The 19,054-nt window shown below is 45.8% G+C and overlaps 2 protein-coding genes across 3 annotated transcripts in view; one reads left to right on the forward strand and one right to left on the reverse strand.

Annotated features, from left to right (window-relative positions):
- COL7A1 (collagen type VII alpha 1 chain) overlaps positions 1 to 19,054 on the forward strand; it is a 274,004-nt gene that overhangs the window by 203,484 nt on the left and 51,466 nt on the right. The gene's annotated exons all lie outside the window — the stretch shown is intronic.
- The window catches only part of HDAC6 (histone deacetylase 6), a 35,126-nt gene that overhangs the window by 6,858 nt on the left and 9,214 nt on the right, over positions 1 to 19,054 (reverse strand). For both annotated transcript variants that reach the window (XM_061552023.1, XM_061552022.1), the window contains exons 8-23: positions 18,881 to 18,978; positions 17,923 to 18,027; positions 17,661 to 17,729; positions 16,398 to 16,524; positions 15,728 to 15,793; positions 13,513 to 13,572; positions 12,988 to 13,077; positions 7,692 to 7,798; positions 6,863 to 6,930; positions 4,989 to 5,277; positions 4,102 to 4,230; positions 3,803 to 3,971; positions 2,762 to 2,895; positions 2,071 to 2,139; positions 1,433 to 1,625; positions 579 to 728 (exon numbers count right to left, since the gene is read on the reverse strand). In XM_061552023.1, the coding sequence (XP_061408007.1) occupies positions 579 to 728; positions 1,433 to 1,625; positions 2,071 to 2,139; positions 2,762 to 2,895; positions 3,803 to 3,971; positions 4,102 to 4,230; positions 4,989 to 5,277; positions 6,863 to 6,930; positions 7,692 to 7,798; positions 12,988 to 13,077; positions 13,513 to 13,572; positions 15,728 to 15,793; positions 16,398 to 16,524; positions 17,661 to 17,729; positions 17,923 to 18,027; positions 18,881 to 18,978 (1,923 nt within the window). The remainder of the gene's footprint in view (positions 1 to 578; positions 729 to 1,432; positions 1,626 to 2,070; positions 2,140 to 2,761; positions 2,896 to 3,802; positions 3,972 to 4,101; positions 4,231 to 4,988; positions 5,278 to 6,862; positions 6,931 to 7,691; positions 7,799 to 12,987; positions 13,078 to 13,512; positions 13,573 to 15,727; positions 15,794 to 16,397; positions 16,525 to 17,660; positions 17,730 to 17,922; positions 18,028 to 18,880; positions 18,979 to 19,054) is intronic.

Consider the following 19,054-nt stretch of genomic DNA (forward strand, 5'->3'; position numbering starts at 1 on the left):
ATTAATGGTGTCATGCGGTGATGGCTTGTGTGTGTGGATGGTGTAGGTGTGGTTACAGTGTGTGTTAATGGTGTGACGTGGTGATAATGTGGCTGTGTGGATGGTGTAGGTATGTTGATGGCATGGGTGAGTTGATGCTTTGGGTGTTCTGATGGCAACATTGGGTTGTTATTGAAAGGATGTTTGTTGATGCTGTGGTGTGCTGATGAAATCTGTTGATGGTCTAATATTAAAGGTGTGTTGATAGCTGCTCACTGTGTGTTTGGTGTGTCGATTGGGTGTTTCCCTGGCTTTATTTTTTTCACAGAATATTTTCCAGGTTTCTGGTAAGACTGGAGTAGATGGCACATGGCTAGTGGTGAGCGGTACACTGGATGGGGTATGTAAGTTGCCAAAATATTTTTTTTAGGTTACCAACACCAGACAAACCAGGATTAAATTAATCCCAGGGTGTTTCTATTGTTGGTGAAGGTGTGATGATGGTAAGTGTGCTGACAAAATGTGATGGTGCGGGTGTTCCGATCACGTTGTCGGTGAAGGCGAGTTGATGACAGGGTACCCGCGCCACGCTACGCTACCTCCAGGAAGAGAAGGACCCGTCCGTTAGCCAACCCCAGCAGCATGTGCGTCATGTGCGCGTAGCAATCCGGGGTCACCATGCAGAGGCCCAGGGGATCGCCCTGTGCCGCGTCAAATCCCGCCGACACCAGCACCAGCTCGGGGTCGAACTGCACACACACGCACGCACATACACCCAAGTGCAAGAGATCGGAGACGGATTGGCATGTGGGCACATATGAGAAGGGCGATGGGAAAACCGGATTAAAAAACATTCAAAAGGCCATGCACGGTTGTGCAAAAAGGCACACAATTTAGAAGGTGTAGCAGTGCATTAGCCAGCCAAGTGATAGCCCTACCCCTAGCAAACCAGCCAATGGTACTAAACTCACAATATTCTTTTTCGCTCCTGTCAAATGTCACTACAGCTCATGGTATTCTCCACAGCTCGACTCACAACCTCCTCTCTTTACCAAGAACCAGGACCGTTGCTGCCAGGCACTGTTTTCCTCCGCCGTCTGGAACGCCATCCCGCTGCACATTCACAGCAATCAATCTACATCTACTTTCAGAGAAACCTGGCTTTCGAATGAGTCTGACCTTGACCCTATGCCTAAATGACTGGCATTATGTCCATGAAATATTATGAGCGTCATGAATTGCATTAGTAGTATTTAAACCCTAACCACACCAACCAACCAAGCAAGCACTAGCCCTACCGCTAACCTTATCCAAGCCGGCAACCAGCCCTCCAAATGGTCCTAACCCTACCTCTAAAACCCTCTCCAGTGCTCTGACATCACCCTTTTTCACTCTTCATTGGCTTTTCACTTTTAACGTTCACATCGCGCCACGATCCGCGTGCTCCACTTACCTCGTAAGCGATGGGCAACACGGTGCTCGTGAACGCGGCCAGGTACTCGGCGTTTCTCATGTAGGGCCCCGGCCACGGCACATTCACGTTGAAGCCTTTGCCGGGCCCCGTGCCCACTCGGTCGACATTTGCATCCTCCGAGCACGGAAAGAAGCGCCCTCCGTCGTACCGGTGAAGTGACACGTAGAGCACGCTGCGGCCACAACAGGACAGGCGCACACACCCAAAACCAAGACGCGCACGCACGCACACAGACACTCAACACGTATTGTAATCTAACTCGGGTCGCCAGGTTTGCAGTGCAGTGTGCAATACACCTTGTAACTGCTCCCCAAGCAAAGTTAATGATCCCGTATAGCCGAAACATGATGTTCGGGCAAGTGCTGCTAAGAAACCACGTAGGAAGGTCTACGAAGGATGCAAGACGGGGTAGTTTGGCCAGCACTATGCCGACGTGAAAACATGAGAGCTAGAAAGCCTACAACCGCGAAAAACCTACGCGGAAGTATCAATTGCACTTACAGCCACGCGGACACACCAACACGCACGCACGTGCCATCAGCACTGCCGGAAACCATTCCAAAGTTACAAGCGCGTGGAAGATCAGCGAGAGGTGTGCGGTGAGGCCGACCACTTACCTGGGGTCATCCTCGAATATGTGCTGGGTCCCATTGCCGTGGTGCACATCCCAGTCCACGATGAGCACCCTGAGCACAGAGCACCCACGGGCGGGCGAGTCAGAGAGGGAGAGACGGAGGGAGCGTGTCGGATTGAAGTGTGGTGGCTTTGACTTGGCATTGGTGTGGTGTGCTTTTCGTGGTGTGTCGCTCACAGTTGGCAAGGTTTTTTTGCAACATTGGCAAGGTGCATGGTGTGGTATGCAGGCACAGTATTGGTGAGGTATGTGCAGAGTTGATGTGGTACGTGTAGAGCCATTTTTGTCATTCTACATTTTTGGATCAGGGACTTCCCATGCCATGCAAATCGTGTTTGAGACGAGATGTGATCTAAGATGCTTATCGCCTGAAAAGCAATCTGAGATGCTATTTCAAAATGAAAACGTTATTTCCATTATGTGGATTTTAACCATATTTCACCACATTGATGAGTGCTGGTGTGGAGCATGGTGCGATTATGGGTGTGGTGAATAATTATTGAGCGTGTGGTGCAGTATTGATGTGGTGCACAGCATGGCAAATGATGCAATATTGCTGTGGTGTGGGATGCAGTATCGGCGTGGGATGCGAAGTAGTCATTGGTGGGGTGCGCTACACAGCAGTACTGCGGTGTACGATGCGGTATCGGTGTGCCGTGCGATGTGACCCGCACCGTATTTTGCGTCGCGCCAGGCTCTGCGCGTGTTTGGCTGCCAGGGCGACCGTGTTGAAGAGACAGAAGCCACAGGCGACGTCGCTCTCGGCGTGGTGACCGGGGGGACGAACGATCGCCACCCCGTTACTCACCTGCAGCCAACCACCCAGACACACAATATGCTCGCGCACTCACCTCCCAACTACATACATACAAAGATCCTCCGTATAGACTTTAGAGACTTTTGGGGCCAAGTGCTGTAAGCGAACACGCCGACAATGGCACATGAGGGCGTGGGTGGCTAGCACCACGCCCGGCCGCCGTTGTCTCTCCAGTGGCGATGTTTAAACACCGCATCAGGTACTGATTTGAGGCTGAGTCAATCTAGGGGAGGCCCCCGAGCAAGTTCAGTCGTAAGCGTGAATCGAATTCGGATCGCCGGGTTCGTAGCGCAGCGCGCTAACCGCTACACTACCGCTCCCCACTACATATATACATGCATACACATAACCACAACCGCATTACACACCAATAAGGCACTGCCACCACTCGGTACACGTCACACGCTTTGACAAATGCACCCCCCTGCCCACAAAGCTCTCAAGTTCTCTATCGACATCGTAAACCTCTAAAGCTTGCCGGTGACATCAGACGCCCCTCTCCTACCTGGTCATGACCTCACAGTCGCCGTCACTTATCCTGGATCCATCAAATCGCCAATGGCTCAGTGCCTGCTTCTGTCAATGAGACTTGGGTCGAGGTCAGGCAGATGTCACCAAAGACTGGCACAGTGCATAAGAGGGTGGTGTGGCCAGCACCATGCCCGGCTACCTTTGTCTCCCCACTGCTGATATTCACTGCACTGTGCTCCGTACTCATTTAAGGCATACTCAACCTACTGTAAACCCATAACCGGTTCAATATATTCACACGCCAGATAATCACCACCGAGTAGTAGCTGTAAATCGAACTTCCACCACCAAATTCGTAGCTTAGTACACTAACCACTACAACACCGCTCCCCACTCCCCATATCGATGTTCCACTCGGTGTGCCCACCTGGCCACACATGGCGGCCTCCACGAGGCTGAGCGCTGCCCCGGCAGCCAAGCAGGCACTGTCGAACGAGCTGGGGCTCAGGTAGACAGAGTTGTAATCCGCGCTGCACCGGTGCAGATCCCGCGCCTTCATGCTCGTCGTCTCCCGCATCGCGTTCACGTGCCGAACGCTGCACGCAAAACACACAGATTACGATCCCCCACGTAGCCTCGGGTTGTTGGGACAAGTGCTGTTTGCTAGCGCCTACAAAGGCCGGCATAGCACACGACGGGATGGTGTGGCCTAGGTAAGAAGAGTACCTGTGGCAAGTAAGGAGCTCCTCCTCTGTGGCCAGCCGGGCTGTCACCATGCGACACCTCCCCACCAATCCCAGATCCTCGTGCCGGGAGAACATTACGGAGATTCGGTCGGGCTGCTCTGGGTGGAATCTGGTAAGAGCAGGGGGTACATACACATGCACATGAGTGCACAAAACACACGCGCAACACACACAAATTACGCACACACGTACACGCATACCCACATATGCAGCACGCACACATATAGACAGCAGGATCCTAGCGGGAAGTGCCATTAACCAATTTGTCACCATCAGCCATAATTCATGGATGAAGGCCACCCCAAGCCATCACCATTCCTCAAGATTATAGTGGTTTAACAATCCAGCTCCTGCGCATTAGCCGATTTCATTGCTCCATCTCCATAGGAGATGCTTTCTCACACGTGTTCTCTCTCTCTCCTTTGACTGCCACTCGCTCATTAGTCTAGACCAGGGGTCGGCGACCTCTGGCTCCGGAGCCGCATGCGGCTCTTTAATGACTGCTTCGTGACGTAATTTATTAAGGAACACCGTCTCGTATTCACATGCATTGCATTTCACCGAATAAAGGCTCTTCTTGTTATTTTCGTTGCTGACCCCTGTTATCGACCTGTGTCCATCATCTCTTCTAGCTGCATTGTGCTGGCCAAGTGCACGAATCAATGTCCTCTCCTATCAGTGGAATTCCAAATGTGCACCCCTTCCATATTTATTTTCCGCTTCTGTTCCGTGTGAACTGATCAATGTCATAGCAGGTGACATGCACTGATTGTCGTGGGTAGTGAAACACGTCACCACGCGTCGGTAAATGTTGGCGGTTCGGGCTATTCAACTCACAGGTCACACACACGCGGACAAGCAACTCACCGGTCCCACATGTTGTGATGATCCCTCATGCGCTTGTCATACACCAACCCGGTGACGCGCGTCTCCATGGTGACCATCCCCATGACAACAACGTCTCCTATTTCCGTGACGACAGCCTCCGCCGCGACGGGGGTCTCCGTGGCGTCGGATTTCGTGACTTCAGTCTTTTCATCTGTCGTCATGACGCCCGTTTCTGCGGTGCTTGCGGGGTCCTTTTCCCTGTCCGTGTCAATCTCTTTGTTTTCTTTGTCATCATCATTTTCAGAGACTGATGTTGACTTTGCCAAACCTTAAACACAGGACAATCACATATTTGTCAGAATCAGAAACTTTATTTCGATTGGCAGAATCCGATGAGCTATGAAGCTATTCACAGATGTCCACTATTCGCATCCATTGTTAGGATTGTATTGTTACATTTAGCAACATCAAAAGTTGTCATATCGAGAAACAATTATAGATGCTTTTAAAAGGCATGTTCAAACCCTACATCTGGAACTTAAACAATCTAGTGTACGAGTCTTTATCAGCCCACCAGGGACAAAATTATTAAGCCACGAGTTGTGGCATTACTGACGATATGCATCTCAAAAACTAGACAAGACTCGTGATGTAATTGGTAGGCATGTAACACCCCCCCCCCCCCCCCCCGTGCTGTGATGAAATTGTCAGGGTCACAGGGTCAGGGGACAGCAAAATGCGTCGTGCGCTTTTGGCGTCATCTGGTCCAACCCATGTGAGACGAGGCTCTAAGGAAAGCTGTCTCGGGTGTGAACCAATCAACTTCAAGGACAGTGCACATTATCAGAGTTATGTTCTTTTGTTTGTATTATGACTGCAGGTATTGCGGTCTATGCAAACATGACTCCTTGTAAAAAGGTGTCAGTTTTGTTGCCAGATAGAAGGGTAAAAAACCAATTATCATATTTTTACTGGCAAATGAGGTTCCCATAGCAATAACAAAGTAACATGGTGCAGCTCTTTATAAGGCAGCGATGCAGGACCGCATCATTGAAATTTAAAACTCATTTCTTTAGAACTGCATTTTGCGTTCAGTTTGTTGTCCGATACCCACACCTCTGAGTAGCACGGTTGGCTACGTACGGCGCAAAAGAAGTTCAACATACATACAATTTGAATGAAAAATACATTCTTGAGGTTGACGGTGGTTCATCATTCTGAAAACTGAGCAGGCACCACTAAGAACCTGGGTTTTAATCCAGGCTTCATTTACCCAAGATTAAACCAGTTTCTCAATTGCAGTGAGCAGATATTTTCAGCCCGCTCACCAATGACCGCACACATAAAATATATTTTTATGTAAATTTAAATAAATTCCAGCCCTGAGATTTACAAATTGGTTCCAATGCCATGCGGTGAACATTTCTGAGGAGCAGAGAATGTGAGAAAAGTCAATTGAAGGGATGAGAAAAAGTTTGGTGATATCGCTTTCCACAGGCTCTTTGCAACGTGTCATAATGCACTGCTCTGTGAGAGCTATTAATTTATTACGTGTCTCACAACAACACCAACTGCACAACTGGAGTGAAACTTTAAGAAAAAGACAATAATGTATTATCTTTCTTGATTTGAAGCTTTCGTAACTGCAGGAATCCATACTCTTTGGTTATTTCGGTAAAGTGACTTTACCGAAAGAACCAAACCGTAATCCATTATCTTGTACGGTCTGTCTCGCTCTACGAACTGAAAGGATCGTTAACCTTAATATGCAAAAAGTGTAAATCCTTACAGGCACAATACGACACGACTCATAATCACTGAATCGTTCGCGATTATTGACAAAAATGTCTGAAGGAAATGTTTAATATCGGAAGAACGTGTTGATGTCAGTTACCCGAGTGTTTCCCTCTTACCATGGCAGCGCAGGCACGACCAGTACTTCTGCTGAGTGGCGAGCGTTCGCCCAATGTCCTCCAGGGCACTGCAGCAGGACACCCCAGATACACAAATACCGGGAAGAAAAATCATGCATATGGATTGACTACTTAATGCATTCCAACTTGCGCTTGTCCTTGCAAGTATTTAATTGGAGATAATATCACGTTACCTTCAGAAGCACACTACAAAATGTCACCAGGTAACGACACACGCGATGTCACACGGCGCATGACATGTGACATCACAAGATGACGTGACATCTCATGAGATAAAGCGCACGCATGGGCGTATGAGGTCATCACCTTGGCCGCTTCATGCTGATTTTTTTTCACTAATATTTGGGCAACGCTTTGATCAATTTGGCCAACGTTCTATAGGGTAAGTTTCAAACAGCAACACAACCTTATACCTACAAATAGGTTACATTAGATCATCTTTAATAGAGTTATCATGATCCAATTAAACAGACATATAAGCTGAGATAATGCATCCACACTTTACTGCAGTTACACTATACTGTACTATGTTGCGACTGCTGTTCTGCGTTTCTTTGCATTTCGCTCGATTGTGATGCATGTTGAACTTCTTTCGCACCGTACGTAGCCAACCGTGCTAATCAGAGATGCGGGTGGGGTGAAAGGGCAACAAACTAAACACAAAAAGCAGTTCGAAAGAAATCAGTTTTCAATATAAGTGATGCGGTCCTGCATCGTTGTCCTATGAAGAGCTGCACCGTGTTACTGTGTTATTGCCGTTACGTATTTTGCTGTCCTGTGTTATAGTTCTGTGTTGCGCTGCACTTGCCTGCACTTGGCCTGGCGTGCACCCCCCGTGGAGGTGACAGGATCTCCCAGGAGGGTGTGCAGGGTGGCACACACCCCCGCCGCAGTCGCTTCCAGGTTATAGCCGCCCTGCACACAAACACGTTCACGCCCGGCAGCATCAGCAGCAGCTTGATGAGGAAGCCACAGAGGTAAGGTACGAATCCTATACCGTGCGCAATGTGTAGCACATCTGAATTGTACAGCCCATGTTCAATTTGGTGGCTGCAGATTTAATTGGGCACTGTTCTGCCTCCACGGCAGGTGTGGGGGTGTGTGTGTACACAGGAATTTCCTGTTTGGAGGTTGAGTTTGGTCACGTGACCAGAAAGTTACGATTTAAGATTCCCTCTCAGCCACGCGGCAGGGTGGCAGCCATTACACAGAGTACAAATTGGTGGCACAAAGAGCGTCCCCGTGAAGACATATGCAAATGTTCATTATGGGACTTTAAGAAGCATTGTCTGTAAGTTCGTTTATGTTCTTATAATACTGGGAATGCTGTTATGTTAGAATGACCGTTATAATGCTGTAAATGCCTTTATAATGCTGTTCAATTGTTATGATAAATATGAGGCTTAGTTAACAACGAAGCCTGCCACTTGCCTAATTGTGAATGTTACTTGTAATTGAAAAAGTCGAGTCAGACTTGTACCCATGTAACCTTATTGTGATCTTGAGAGCAAAAATGACGAAATATCTCATCCATAGTTCAGTGTTATGTGTAGTGCTGTACATTTGGGCTGCAGTGTGATGATTACACTTAACACAGCAGCTTATTCTCTTGTATAGCTATTCAGTACTAATGTAGGTGCCTGGTCCATCCAGGATCTATTGTTGAGTTTCATGTTATCTAAGCCAATGTTATGATGCTGTAGTGTTCATTCATTGTATTGATATTTCCAAGTATTAACAGATTATGTATTTGTGCTGTGTTTTTCCATCAGTTTTACCTCGATCAATTCATTAAATACGTTTGGAGTCGGATGTTCACCCTGGCTCTGAAGGTTTATTGAATGCGAGGTTATTTACTCGGATAGTGGTGCAACGCAGCGCACAGCGAGGCCGAGACAGGCACCATGGTGGCAAGATGTTAACTACCTCGCCTGGTATAGAGGAGGTTGCAGGTTCGATCCCAACCCTGATTGATGCCTGTATATTTGGAGTTTGCATGTCTCTTTCCCTGTAGTCGTGTGGATTTTTAAACCGGGTCATCCGGTTTTTCCCTGCAATATTAAAAAACATGCGTTTAGAGTATTTGCCTGCTAATATATTTCCAAGTGATAAGCCACTTCGTTGAGCTATCATTTGTGGCCAGGTCAATTATGAAAAAGAGCTGTACAACTCTGTGAGCCTTACCTGGTAAAACAATAAAGAGTTAAATTTCGATTTAAAGCTTTCGTGACTGCAGGGATTCATCTTCTTGTTTCTTTCGGTAAAGTCACGTAGAAGGGAAGTAATAAAATAATAAAAAATAAAAAATAAAACATAATAAAACAATTCTCACGACGTTTCGGCTACAACGCAAGCAGCCGTCTTCAGGTGAAGAATGAGACACTACCAAACTAGGAGCTTATATATAAGCTGCATTGGGGGTTGAAGAGCGCCTTAACAAAAAGAATGTGCATGTGAAGAGGGATTTAGCATATTCATGGAAAATGCGTAGGCGTTGGGCGGGGGGGGTGTCAAAGTCATATTATGCCCATGCATTATGCAGGATCAGCAGCAACCAAGGGGGGTGCAGGGATTAGCAGTAACAAAGGAAAGGAATGTTAATGATATGTAGCTGCAGTTACTCAACAACCACGTAGAAAACTAAAGTATAAACTACATATACTTTAGTTTTTTTTTATGTAGTTTATACTTTAGTTTTCTACGTGGTTGTTGAGTAACTGCAGCTACATATCATTAACATTCCTTTCCTTTGTTACTGCTAATCCCTGCACCCCCCTTGGTTGCTGCTGATCCTGCATAATGCATGGGCATAATATGACTTTGACACCCCCCCGCCCAACGCCTACGCATTTTCCATGAATACGCTAAATCCCTCTTCACATGCACATTCTTTTTGTTAAGGCGCTCTTCAACCCCCAATGCAGCTTATATATAAGCTCCTAGTTTGGTAGTGTCTCATTCTTCACCTGAAGACGGCTGCTTGCGTTGTAGCCGAAACGTCGTGAGAATTGTTTTATTATGTTTTATTTTTTATTTTTTATTATTTTATTACTTCCCTTCTACGTGACTTTACCGAAAGAAACAAGAAAATAAAGAGTTAGTTAATTGTGTTTTAAAGATAGTGTGCCAGTGGACCAGGGTGTCTGCATGCATACGATGGACGTGGTCATGCCTTCCAAGTAGGTACCACTTTATTCTCAAACTCCAAACTCAAAATTTGTACACGAGAAACGTCACACTACGTCTCTCAGTCCACATTGTTCATAAACGTGTTTGTCCTTCTCGGCTCACGAGTAGTACTGGCTAGTTCCTCTGTTTTACCACTATATAATTTCAGGATAACCCAATATTATTAGCAACATTCAACAGTACTCTATTAACACATTTAACATATTAACTCTCGGTAATAACTCACAATCATGACCGCCCTAGCAAATAGATAACTCTTTAACCTTAACTATTCATTTATCCATCAGTTAAATGAAACAAATACAGTCGCATGAATCATACATAAAATATGCTAAAGCAATATGTACAAATGAACACAGGTCACTTTTAACAGAAAAAAAATTTCCAAGCATACTTTCATGTGCAGTCTCATTACTTCATTATGATGGCACTTTATACTGCTACCGTATAATTGTGAAACCATTGTAATGCTCAATAATAGTTCCCTGCCTGAATGGGGCATTATTTATTCATGAATATAATCGCGTAAAAATAAATCATGAATAAATAACCATGTACACTATGGCATTAGAAACAGTACCGTATTATACAACAATAGTTTTAAAACTCATTCATGGGTCTGGTCTGATCTCGTCAAAACCCAAGTATGTTATACTGTACCTGTATAATTGTGAAACCGCGAAAAGTTACTGGAAAGGTTTACAGCATTAACGGCACATTATTTATTTAATAAATCATAATGAACATTACAGCATTTTTAACTATCAGATGTGCTTTTAATCATAACCATAATTACAAACACGTCTCCAAGCTCTTTAGCTACGTTATTCTAAACACTGAAACATATATTACAGCAGTAATACGCTTTAAACAAGATTATCACACTACAGCTATTATATCGGCCATGTTAAATTCGTAACCACTTAACTTGCTCAATAACAGACTCTAACCGTATCTTTTCTTCTTCTTGGTTCTTTCGGTAAAGTCACGTAGAAGGGAAGTAATAAAATAATAAAAATAAAACATAAAATAATTCTCACGACGTTTCGGCCACAACGCAAGCAGCCGTCCTCAGGTGAAAAAACAGGTCTGTCGAGAAGACAGCGTCTTTATTATGTTATATTTTTATTATTTTATTACTTCCCTTCTACGTGACTTTACCGAAAGAACCAGGAAGATGAATCCCTGCAGTCACGAAAGCTTTAAATCGAAATCTAACCGTATCTGTCAAGACAACTAGCTTGCTTGTGTAAGAATTCGTAATCAATCGTGTGGACTAGTGCAACAACATCTCTGGCTATGCCAGCGCTGTGCGTCTGCATCCGCTCCAATGGGTGGAAAATGCTGCGGCTCGCCCGAGAGTTCGGAAGTGCAAATATGATCCCATCACAACATTGCTATCAGACGAGTTACATTGGCTACTTATCAAGTGTAAGATTATTTATAAACTATGCCTACCCGTCAATGAGGATCTGCACCGATCCGCTCCATCCTGTCTCGCAAAGCAGTGCGTACCGGCCTCAATGGACCCCGATTGACGCCATCTACGAACCGCAGCCTACGGTGACCTGCTACTGTACCTGCACACAAATCTTGTGCAGTGATATGGCCAGCGCAGCAGTGTCGGGGTCTCTGGCCCTAAGACCTGGAACCAGTTACCGATACAAGTTCGAGATCCATCCTTGAGTCTGAGCCAGTTTTTCAGCAGACTTAAGTATTTTTCTTCTTGGTTCTTTCGGTAAAGTCACGTAGAAGGGAAGTAATAAAATAATAAAAATAAAACAAAATAAAATAATTCTCACGACGTTCCGGCCACAACGCAAGCAGCCGTCCTCAGGTGAAGAAACAGGTCTGTCGAGAAGACAGCGTCTTTATTATGTTTTATTTTTATTATTGTATTACTTCCCTTCTACGTGACTTTACCAAAATAACCAAGAAGATGAATCCCTGCAGTCACGAAAGCTTTAAATCGAAATTTAAGACTTAAGTATTCTTTGGGTCTTTCGGTAAAGTCACATAGATAGGTTCAAAGAAAATAACAAAAACTACCAAGTTTCGATCGCAACACAAGCGGTCATCAGGAAAAGGGTGTTAGCTTCTAAAGGCAAACTGTTTATAATGGTTTGAAATGGGCCCATTTCAAACGACGGCTTGTGTTGCCAACAAAACGTCGATCAAAATGATGCCCGCTTGTGTTGTGATCGAAACATATCTACGTGACTTTACCGAAAGACCCAAAGAATATGAATTCCTGCAGTCACGAAAGCTTTTAAGTCAAGACTTAAAAGTGTTATTCTAAAGAGCTAACTGTGTGTGATCAGTGCGTCACATTTGTGGACTTGACTCATAAGAGTGCGCAATACCAAGTGTCCCATTTTACTAATGCATGGATATGGACACAGATTTTTGTACATAGGAACCCAAATGATTAGCTGAGTGTCATTACTGGCCATGGCTCACATGAGTGACGGGCGATATCTGAACCAAATCTGGGTGCTCGCTTCACCAACCCACACTGAACAACGTGGTGCAGTATGGTCAAACAACTGCCATGGCCCGCACAGCATGAGGAGGCCCTCATCTGGCAGTGGACTGACAAAAGTGCTGTGTACGTACAAAATAAGTACGACCATAAATTTATGGTATGAAAAACTGGCACGAAAGCCGAACTGTATCATAGCCAGGACTTAATTTGTCACTGAATTTTTTCCAGGTCGCTAGTAGACTGGAGTAGGTACGTGCCAAGTAGCCGCAGCCATTTAAAGAGGTATACTGGATGTGGTGTGCCAGATGCGGAAATATTTTGTAGGTGAGCAACCTGGAAAGATCCTGACTGAAATACAGCCCTGAACACAGCTGGGGTTGCCATCTCCAAGGTACAAAAACTGGGACACATCACACGGGCGGGTACTTACCTCGAGAGCCAGGCAGAGCCGCCCGTTAGCCAGCGACATGAGCATGTGTGTGAGGAGGCCGAAGCACGGAGGTGACACGCACATCTCACCCTGCACTCACGCACGGCACATGACAACTTACACGCACGCCGACTTGTACAGATACCCCCAGCAGCTTACGCAGTGCACTGAACTTACACATGTACACACTGCATAGGTTACACATGTTTAAACATGCACACGCCAGCTTACACTGATGTTCATACATACGGGTCACTGCACACTGCAGCTTACACAGGAACACGCTACCCGGCTGACACATTCACCAGCTTACAAGCGCGCATGCTAACGACACACCCGGCAAGTCACTGTACCCTACACACGAACACACAGCATGGGGAAGCGTTCATCCAGCAATGGATTGACAAAGGGCTCTCAAGATATTTCGTCTATTTACACCATGACTAAGGTTGATAAAACATTAGCGTAAATATGCATTTAAACAGATTCATATTAATGGGTTCTGTGATTTCGTAGGAACATTACCTTGGGGTCTCCGAGAGCCGCATCATAGCCAGCAGATACGAGAACCAGCTGCGGACTGAACTGCACGCACACAGGCAACCACGTGAGCATGCAATCGGCACATCTGCAGCAATTCTGTCACGAGGTGACATGATGAGAGGGTGTTGAGCAGGCCCTACAGGAACTGCCAGTTATACAGTGTATGTTTTGTGCTGAACAGCGGAAGAAGCAACCAGCACATGGAGCAAAATGTCAAACGGTGCCTAGAAGCATGTGGTCCAACTCTAATACACACATCGGAGAGGCACCTGTTAGTGCCAGGACAAAGCTCTGAGGAGAGGACAAAGCTCTGAGGAGGGGACAGATGATCAAGTCTACGCAGGAACTGCCACTGTTGTGCTCGGCTTGCCACCCAATAAACCCAGCGTTCAATTTGGGAGAGGGAACCAGCAGGTGGGACATTCACGAATTGAACGACTGCAATGAGTGGCAGGTACTGCCACACCCAGGGGCCTATTGTGTCAAGAGCCTATGGAAGATGGTGGAACTCAGCAACAGCTGAGAGGGTGTCAGATATTGCGGATGCTGAACACGGTTTGCCTTGCAGTGCCGACACCTTTCGAGAGCAGTCGCATCGCTCCACAGAACGTGCATTGCATCAATATCTTGTAGAGCAGTGTTCTCTGTTTGCAAGGCCCGCGGTAGCCTTTAGTGTGGCCCTCAACAATGCGCAAATGTTAAAACACCCCCCCCCCCGTCACCGTGCTGTCACAAACCCCAATGGTTTCAAATGTGTGGCAGTCCTCGCACTGATGATGTGTTATTGGCGAAAGTGGCCTCCCTCTGAAAATGTGTGAAGAACAGTGGTGTAGAGTAAGTCCTCCACGTTGGGGATGCGCTCTTGGAAAACGCAACGTTAGCCGAAACAACGAACATCGAAACATACTTTAGCACCGACTTACTTATATAAACTTAAAGGATGCGTTCCTGGGGGTTATTAATTGGTGCAAATTTTCAGAAAAAAATCAGTACCAAAAAAAGATAACAAAAGATACCCAAAAAGATATTATAACAAGTTTAATTGTAGGCTATAAGTGACTACAGAGTATTCACTAGAGATGGTGGTGCACGATTGCAATGAGAGAGAGTGGCGCAGTAAAGGCTGAGGCTGTAGCGCACGCTAGGGGGAGCACGCTGCTCAAACTACTGCGTTCTTTTATTTCAATTAAAAAAACTGCATTATATTGAATCAATGCATTTTAACTAAAATTACGTTCCCGAAGTCGTTGGCAACGTAATACGTTAATAGTGAAATGCCATAAATTTAATTGTTACAGGACTTCCTGTAACAATTAAATAAGCTGCTTTTGTTTATTATATCCAAGTAACGTATGGTGGATATCTGTGAAGCTACTCTTACACTTTATTTAAAGTGTACATGCGACTAGCAAGCCTGGACTACCCTTATCAACCTGTGAGGAATGTGAAGAGGATTGATTTACTTATGTTGTATAAAAAGGGAATGAATGAATACAACCAGGATATCTTCCTCTAAAGAGAACTGGAAAAGCAATGGGATAAAACTGTTAATATTGGAAGCATCACCCAGTTCAGTGCTTATTTCCACCAATGGGTGTGTGACGTGGTTTGGAGGTGTGGGATCATATTGGTGCCATGCCACTTGGGTGGGAGGACAGAGCTCGGAGTGAAACACAAGAAGACCAGGCGGACTGGGCGGAGGTTTTCCACCGATGTCTTGTGCCGACGCCGTGACCTTGCCGGGTCATTGCGAGATCATCACGGGAGTCCTCGCGGACGTAACAACCGAACGCGGGGGACATTAACTCGCTCGTTTCAAATTCCTGGCAGGAAGGCTGTGTTTGTATTAAGATAATGATGAAAATGTAAAAAAAGCCTTGATCTTTGGTCTAACCTAACTGGCACTGTTAAACACTGTTAAAAATGAACACTATATTATCAGACTGCTTCCCTACCCCCAAACCATGGGAGAGTAGGGAGGCAGTGAGACCACAGCCTCATGGAGCATGGAGACAGATCCCGGTCCCGGTATTGTGCTGGGACTGAGCTGGCGGAAGCCTGGTTTTCCCAGTGGTCATAGAAATGCATCGTTTTCTAGGCATGCGTGAAAGCGTCGTATGGTGCATTTCGCAATTGATCCTTGAAAATAGATGCTAAAGGAATGCTTTTAAAGGTTGAAGCGAGTGGGGGCTGGTACCTGATAAGCCACCGGCATGAGGATCTGCTGAAAGGCGGTCACGTAATCCGCGTCGGACATTCCTGTCTGCAACACAAATAACAAAAACACCCAAGGAGAAAAAAAGCAAGCGTATGCATGGATTATATAACGTGCATTTGTGTTTGGAAATATTTAATTAAAAAACAACACGCCGACGGGTAGCGGTCAGGGAAAAAAGCGTACGTGTATTTTGCAGGTGGTAATTTTTCACGTTGGTTTGTCTACGTTTTGTGCTATTTTGGCCAGTTTTCTACAGGACAAGTCCCGAACAGAAACACGTACATTTATAAAAATGATAATATATGACACGGTCAGGGTTTTGTTTAGGCTAGGCTAGACGACTAGGGAGAGTGCGAGGACAAACCTGTAAAGGTGTTAATAAAGAAGGTGCCTCCTGGGAAACCCTTGTCTCCGAATCACTGACACTACATAGTTATGATGATCTGCTTTAAAAAGTTACTAAGCCTCCCTCCCTGCCCCTGTTCGACGAATGAACATAGTTAATGCAAAACAACGTTCTACCATTGTTATAAAGCATTATAAAGCATTTTAAAAGAGAAATGCATGCACAGCCAGCGTAACGCAAACACAAATGAAGATCCAACGTTGACCCCCAACGCCTTGTGCCCAGGTGTGTTTGGAGGGTTACCCGAGACCAGGGCAGGTTGATGTTGAAGCCCTTCGCGATGCCGCGTCCCACAGCCGTGACGTCACCCTCCGACAAGTGGGGCCAGAAAGCCCCCCCTTCATGACGGTGCACAGAGAAGTAGAGAACCCTACCCAGAGGAGATTCCACACAGAAGGCATGAAAACACCACTGCTGCAATCCACCACCGGGATTTAATAATACATTGTCACGATTTTTTATTCGATACTTAATTCATCTTTGTCACATGTTATATTATCTTATTGGTATCGTCTCATTTGTTATCTCAATTGATCAGTCTCATTTTCGCCATCTTATCCATCCTATCGGTGCTGCATTGTCTTGTCCTCAAGGAGGATTTCTCCACATATCTGGCTGCGGCCTGATGATGCCGGTTGTAATTACTGGCGAAACGTCGTACTCAGATTGTAAATGTTGTGGCTTTGCTTTCCAACACACCGGTGTGCTGTACTAGTAACGAATTGGCATGTTCTGTTTACATGACAACCCTTACTAATTGGCTGTGTCGGGTGATGGCGGGTTTAACGACACATTTATTTATTTACGCGATCTAACCAAAAAACAACATGTATTATGGTTGTCTTGTCCTGTCTTATTGTTCTTCATTTGCTCCGTCGTTTGTAATGTCTGTTTTCTCTGTTTCATTTGTTCCATTAGCCCAATAGTGATATCTGCATTTTATCTTCACAAACTGATGTTTTTGATTTGTGTGTTGCATGTAATGGATTCGCATCTCACCGAGTCACTAGATTCCACCACGATCACTACAATAGAAACAAAAGAAATCTAACCGTGACATGTACAGCCATTTATCAATCCACTGCTGTAGGAGAGCCTCTCCACACTGTGGGGGTTATTTAACCATACATCACTGTGCCAGTCCCTGCGGGTTGGTAAAGGTAGGAAACTTGGATATTGGAGCATATCAGTAAATCACAGCAAGGGATATTTCTGCACCGTCTTCTGCTCATAACAAAGCTATAGATGAGTCTACAACACCTGTTTTATGCATAGTGGTTGTCCATCTAAGCACAATCCAGATTCAAACCCTGCTTAGCTTCCGAGATGTGATATTTGGTAAATTCCAGACAAAATAAGAGCAGTTCGTTAAATCACAGTCGGGGGAAAGGGGGAAATAATGATACAATTATTATTTTTATTATACCCCTATCTAACAGTGATTCAAGTATTAAAATTCAAGGGTGAATACTCAGGCACTGTTGTGTGTAGGTATAGTAGAGGCACCTGGGATCATCTTGGAAGGTGTACTGAATTCCCTGTCCATGGTGAACATCCCAATCCACAATCAGCACCCTGGACACACGCAAGGGCACACACGGCACCCATCACACGTACAGGCGAAATGTTCCCGACACCCGGCGAAGAATTATATTCCTGTCAGATGCACACCACCCCGTTCTAAGCTCTCGAGGTACTCGCCAAAGTTGACCCGTGTCCGCAACATCCACCTACAAAGACACTTCGACTCGCTCCGTGTGCGGCTCACCTCTGCAGCTGGTGCTGGGACAGCGCGTATTGGGCTGCGATGGCGACATTGTTGAAAATGCAGTAACCGTTTGCCAGGTCCCTCTGGGCATGGTGCCCTGGAGGTCTGTAATAGAGACGGCATCGTTAGCCACTCACCACATGTATTAGCCATTCCCCCGTACGGAAACGCTACTTGCTCGAAACACTATTAAACTGCCCACGCGCTCCGCACACTATACAATTGCCAAAGAACAAGCTAATCTACTCGCCACACAACAACATTGCCTAAAACCAAATTTCCCCGAATGCATCCGACCTCATCAGGTCTTCAAAGCTTAAATGGGGTTGAGCATGATTTGTACTTCGATTGGTAACCAGCAGGGTCTGCCAAGTATTGTAGACATGGGACTGTGAGGTGCATGCATTTTCTCTGGACTATCTGGTTTAACCCATGTAAAAAAACTATATATATAAAAAAAAATTAGCAGCTACGGCCTACTGAGCTCTCTAGCTCATTTTCAGAAGCAAGCTGGCCACACATGATAGCGCAACAAAGTGGCTTATCATCACGTGGAAATGTACATCTGCCAACTACTCTTAACGCAGATTTCTAAATTTGGAGGGAAAAACCGGGGGAACCGGTGAAAAATCGACGCGACCACGAGGAGAACATGAAAACTTCAAATATGAGTCATCAGGGTTGGCATCGAACCCACGACCCCCTGTATACCAGGCAATGTAGTTAACATCTCGCCAATATGCAAATTGCTCATGACTAGACTTGAACAAATCCATGAGCCATTCATGGCATTGGCCAATTCCAATTCAGCAACCTCTTGAAAAAGATAGGATTTGGCTACGTACGGTGCGAAAGAAGTTCAGCATACATACATTTCATGGAAACTCAACATTTATTTATTTTTACCCGTCACAGAGCAACACTACCCACTCGCCATCGAGTAACATTGCATACTCACCGCACAAGTGCAAACCCATTTCTGAGGTCCCCCGTCAACACGCGTTCCACCAGCCGCAGCACACTGCCCACCGCTAGCAGTGCGCCGTCATACGAACCCTGGCACGCACCGTTACACACAGACACACCCCGCTCAGCCGGTGCACACCTGGATGTCGTCATCTGAGTGTTGGTA

The sequence above is a fragment of the Lethenteron reissneri genome, chromosome 15 (genome assembly GCF_015708825.2).
Source record: "Lethenteron reissneri isolate LAM-NWPU_2019-01 chromosome 15, ASM1570882v1, whole genome shotgun sequence".
NCBI classification, from domain to species: domain Eukaryota; kingdom Metazoa; phylum Chordata; class Hyperoartia; order Petromyzontiformes; family Petromyzontidae; genus Lethenteron; species Lethenteron reissneri.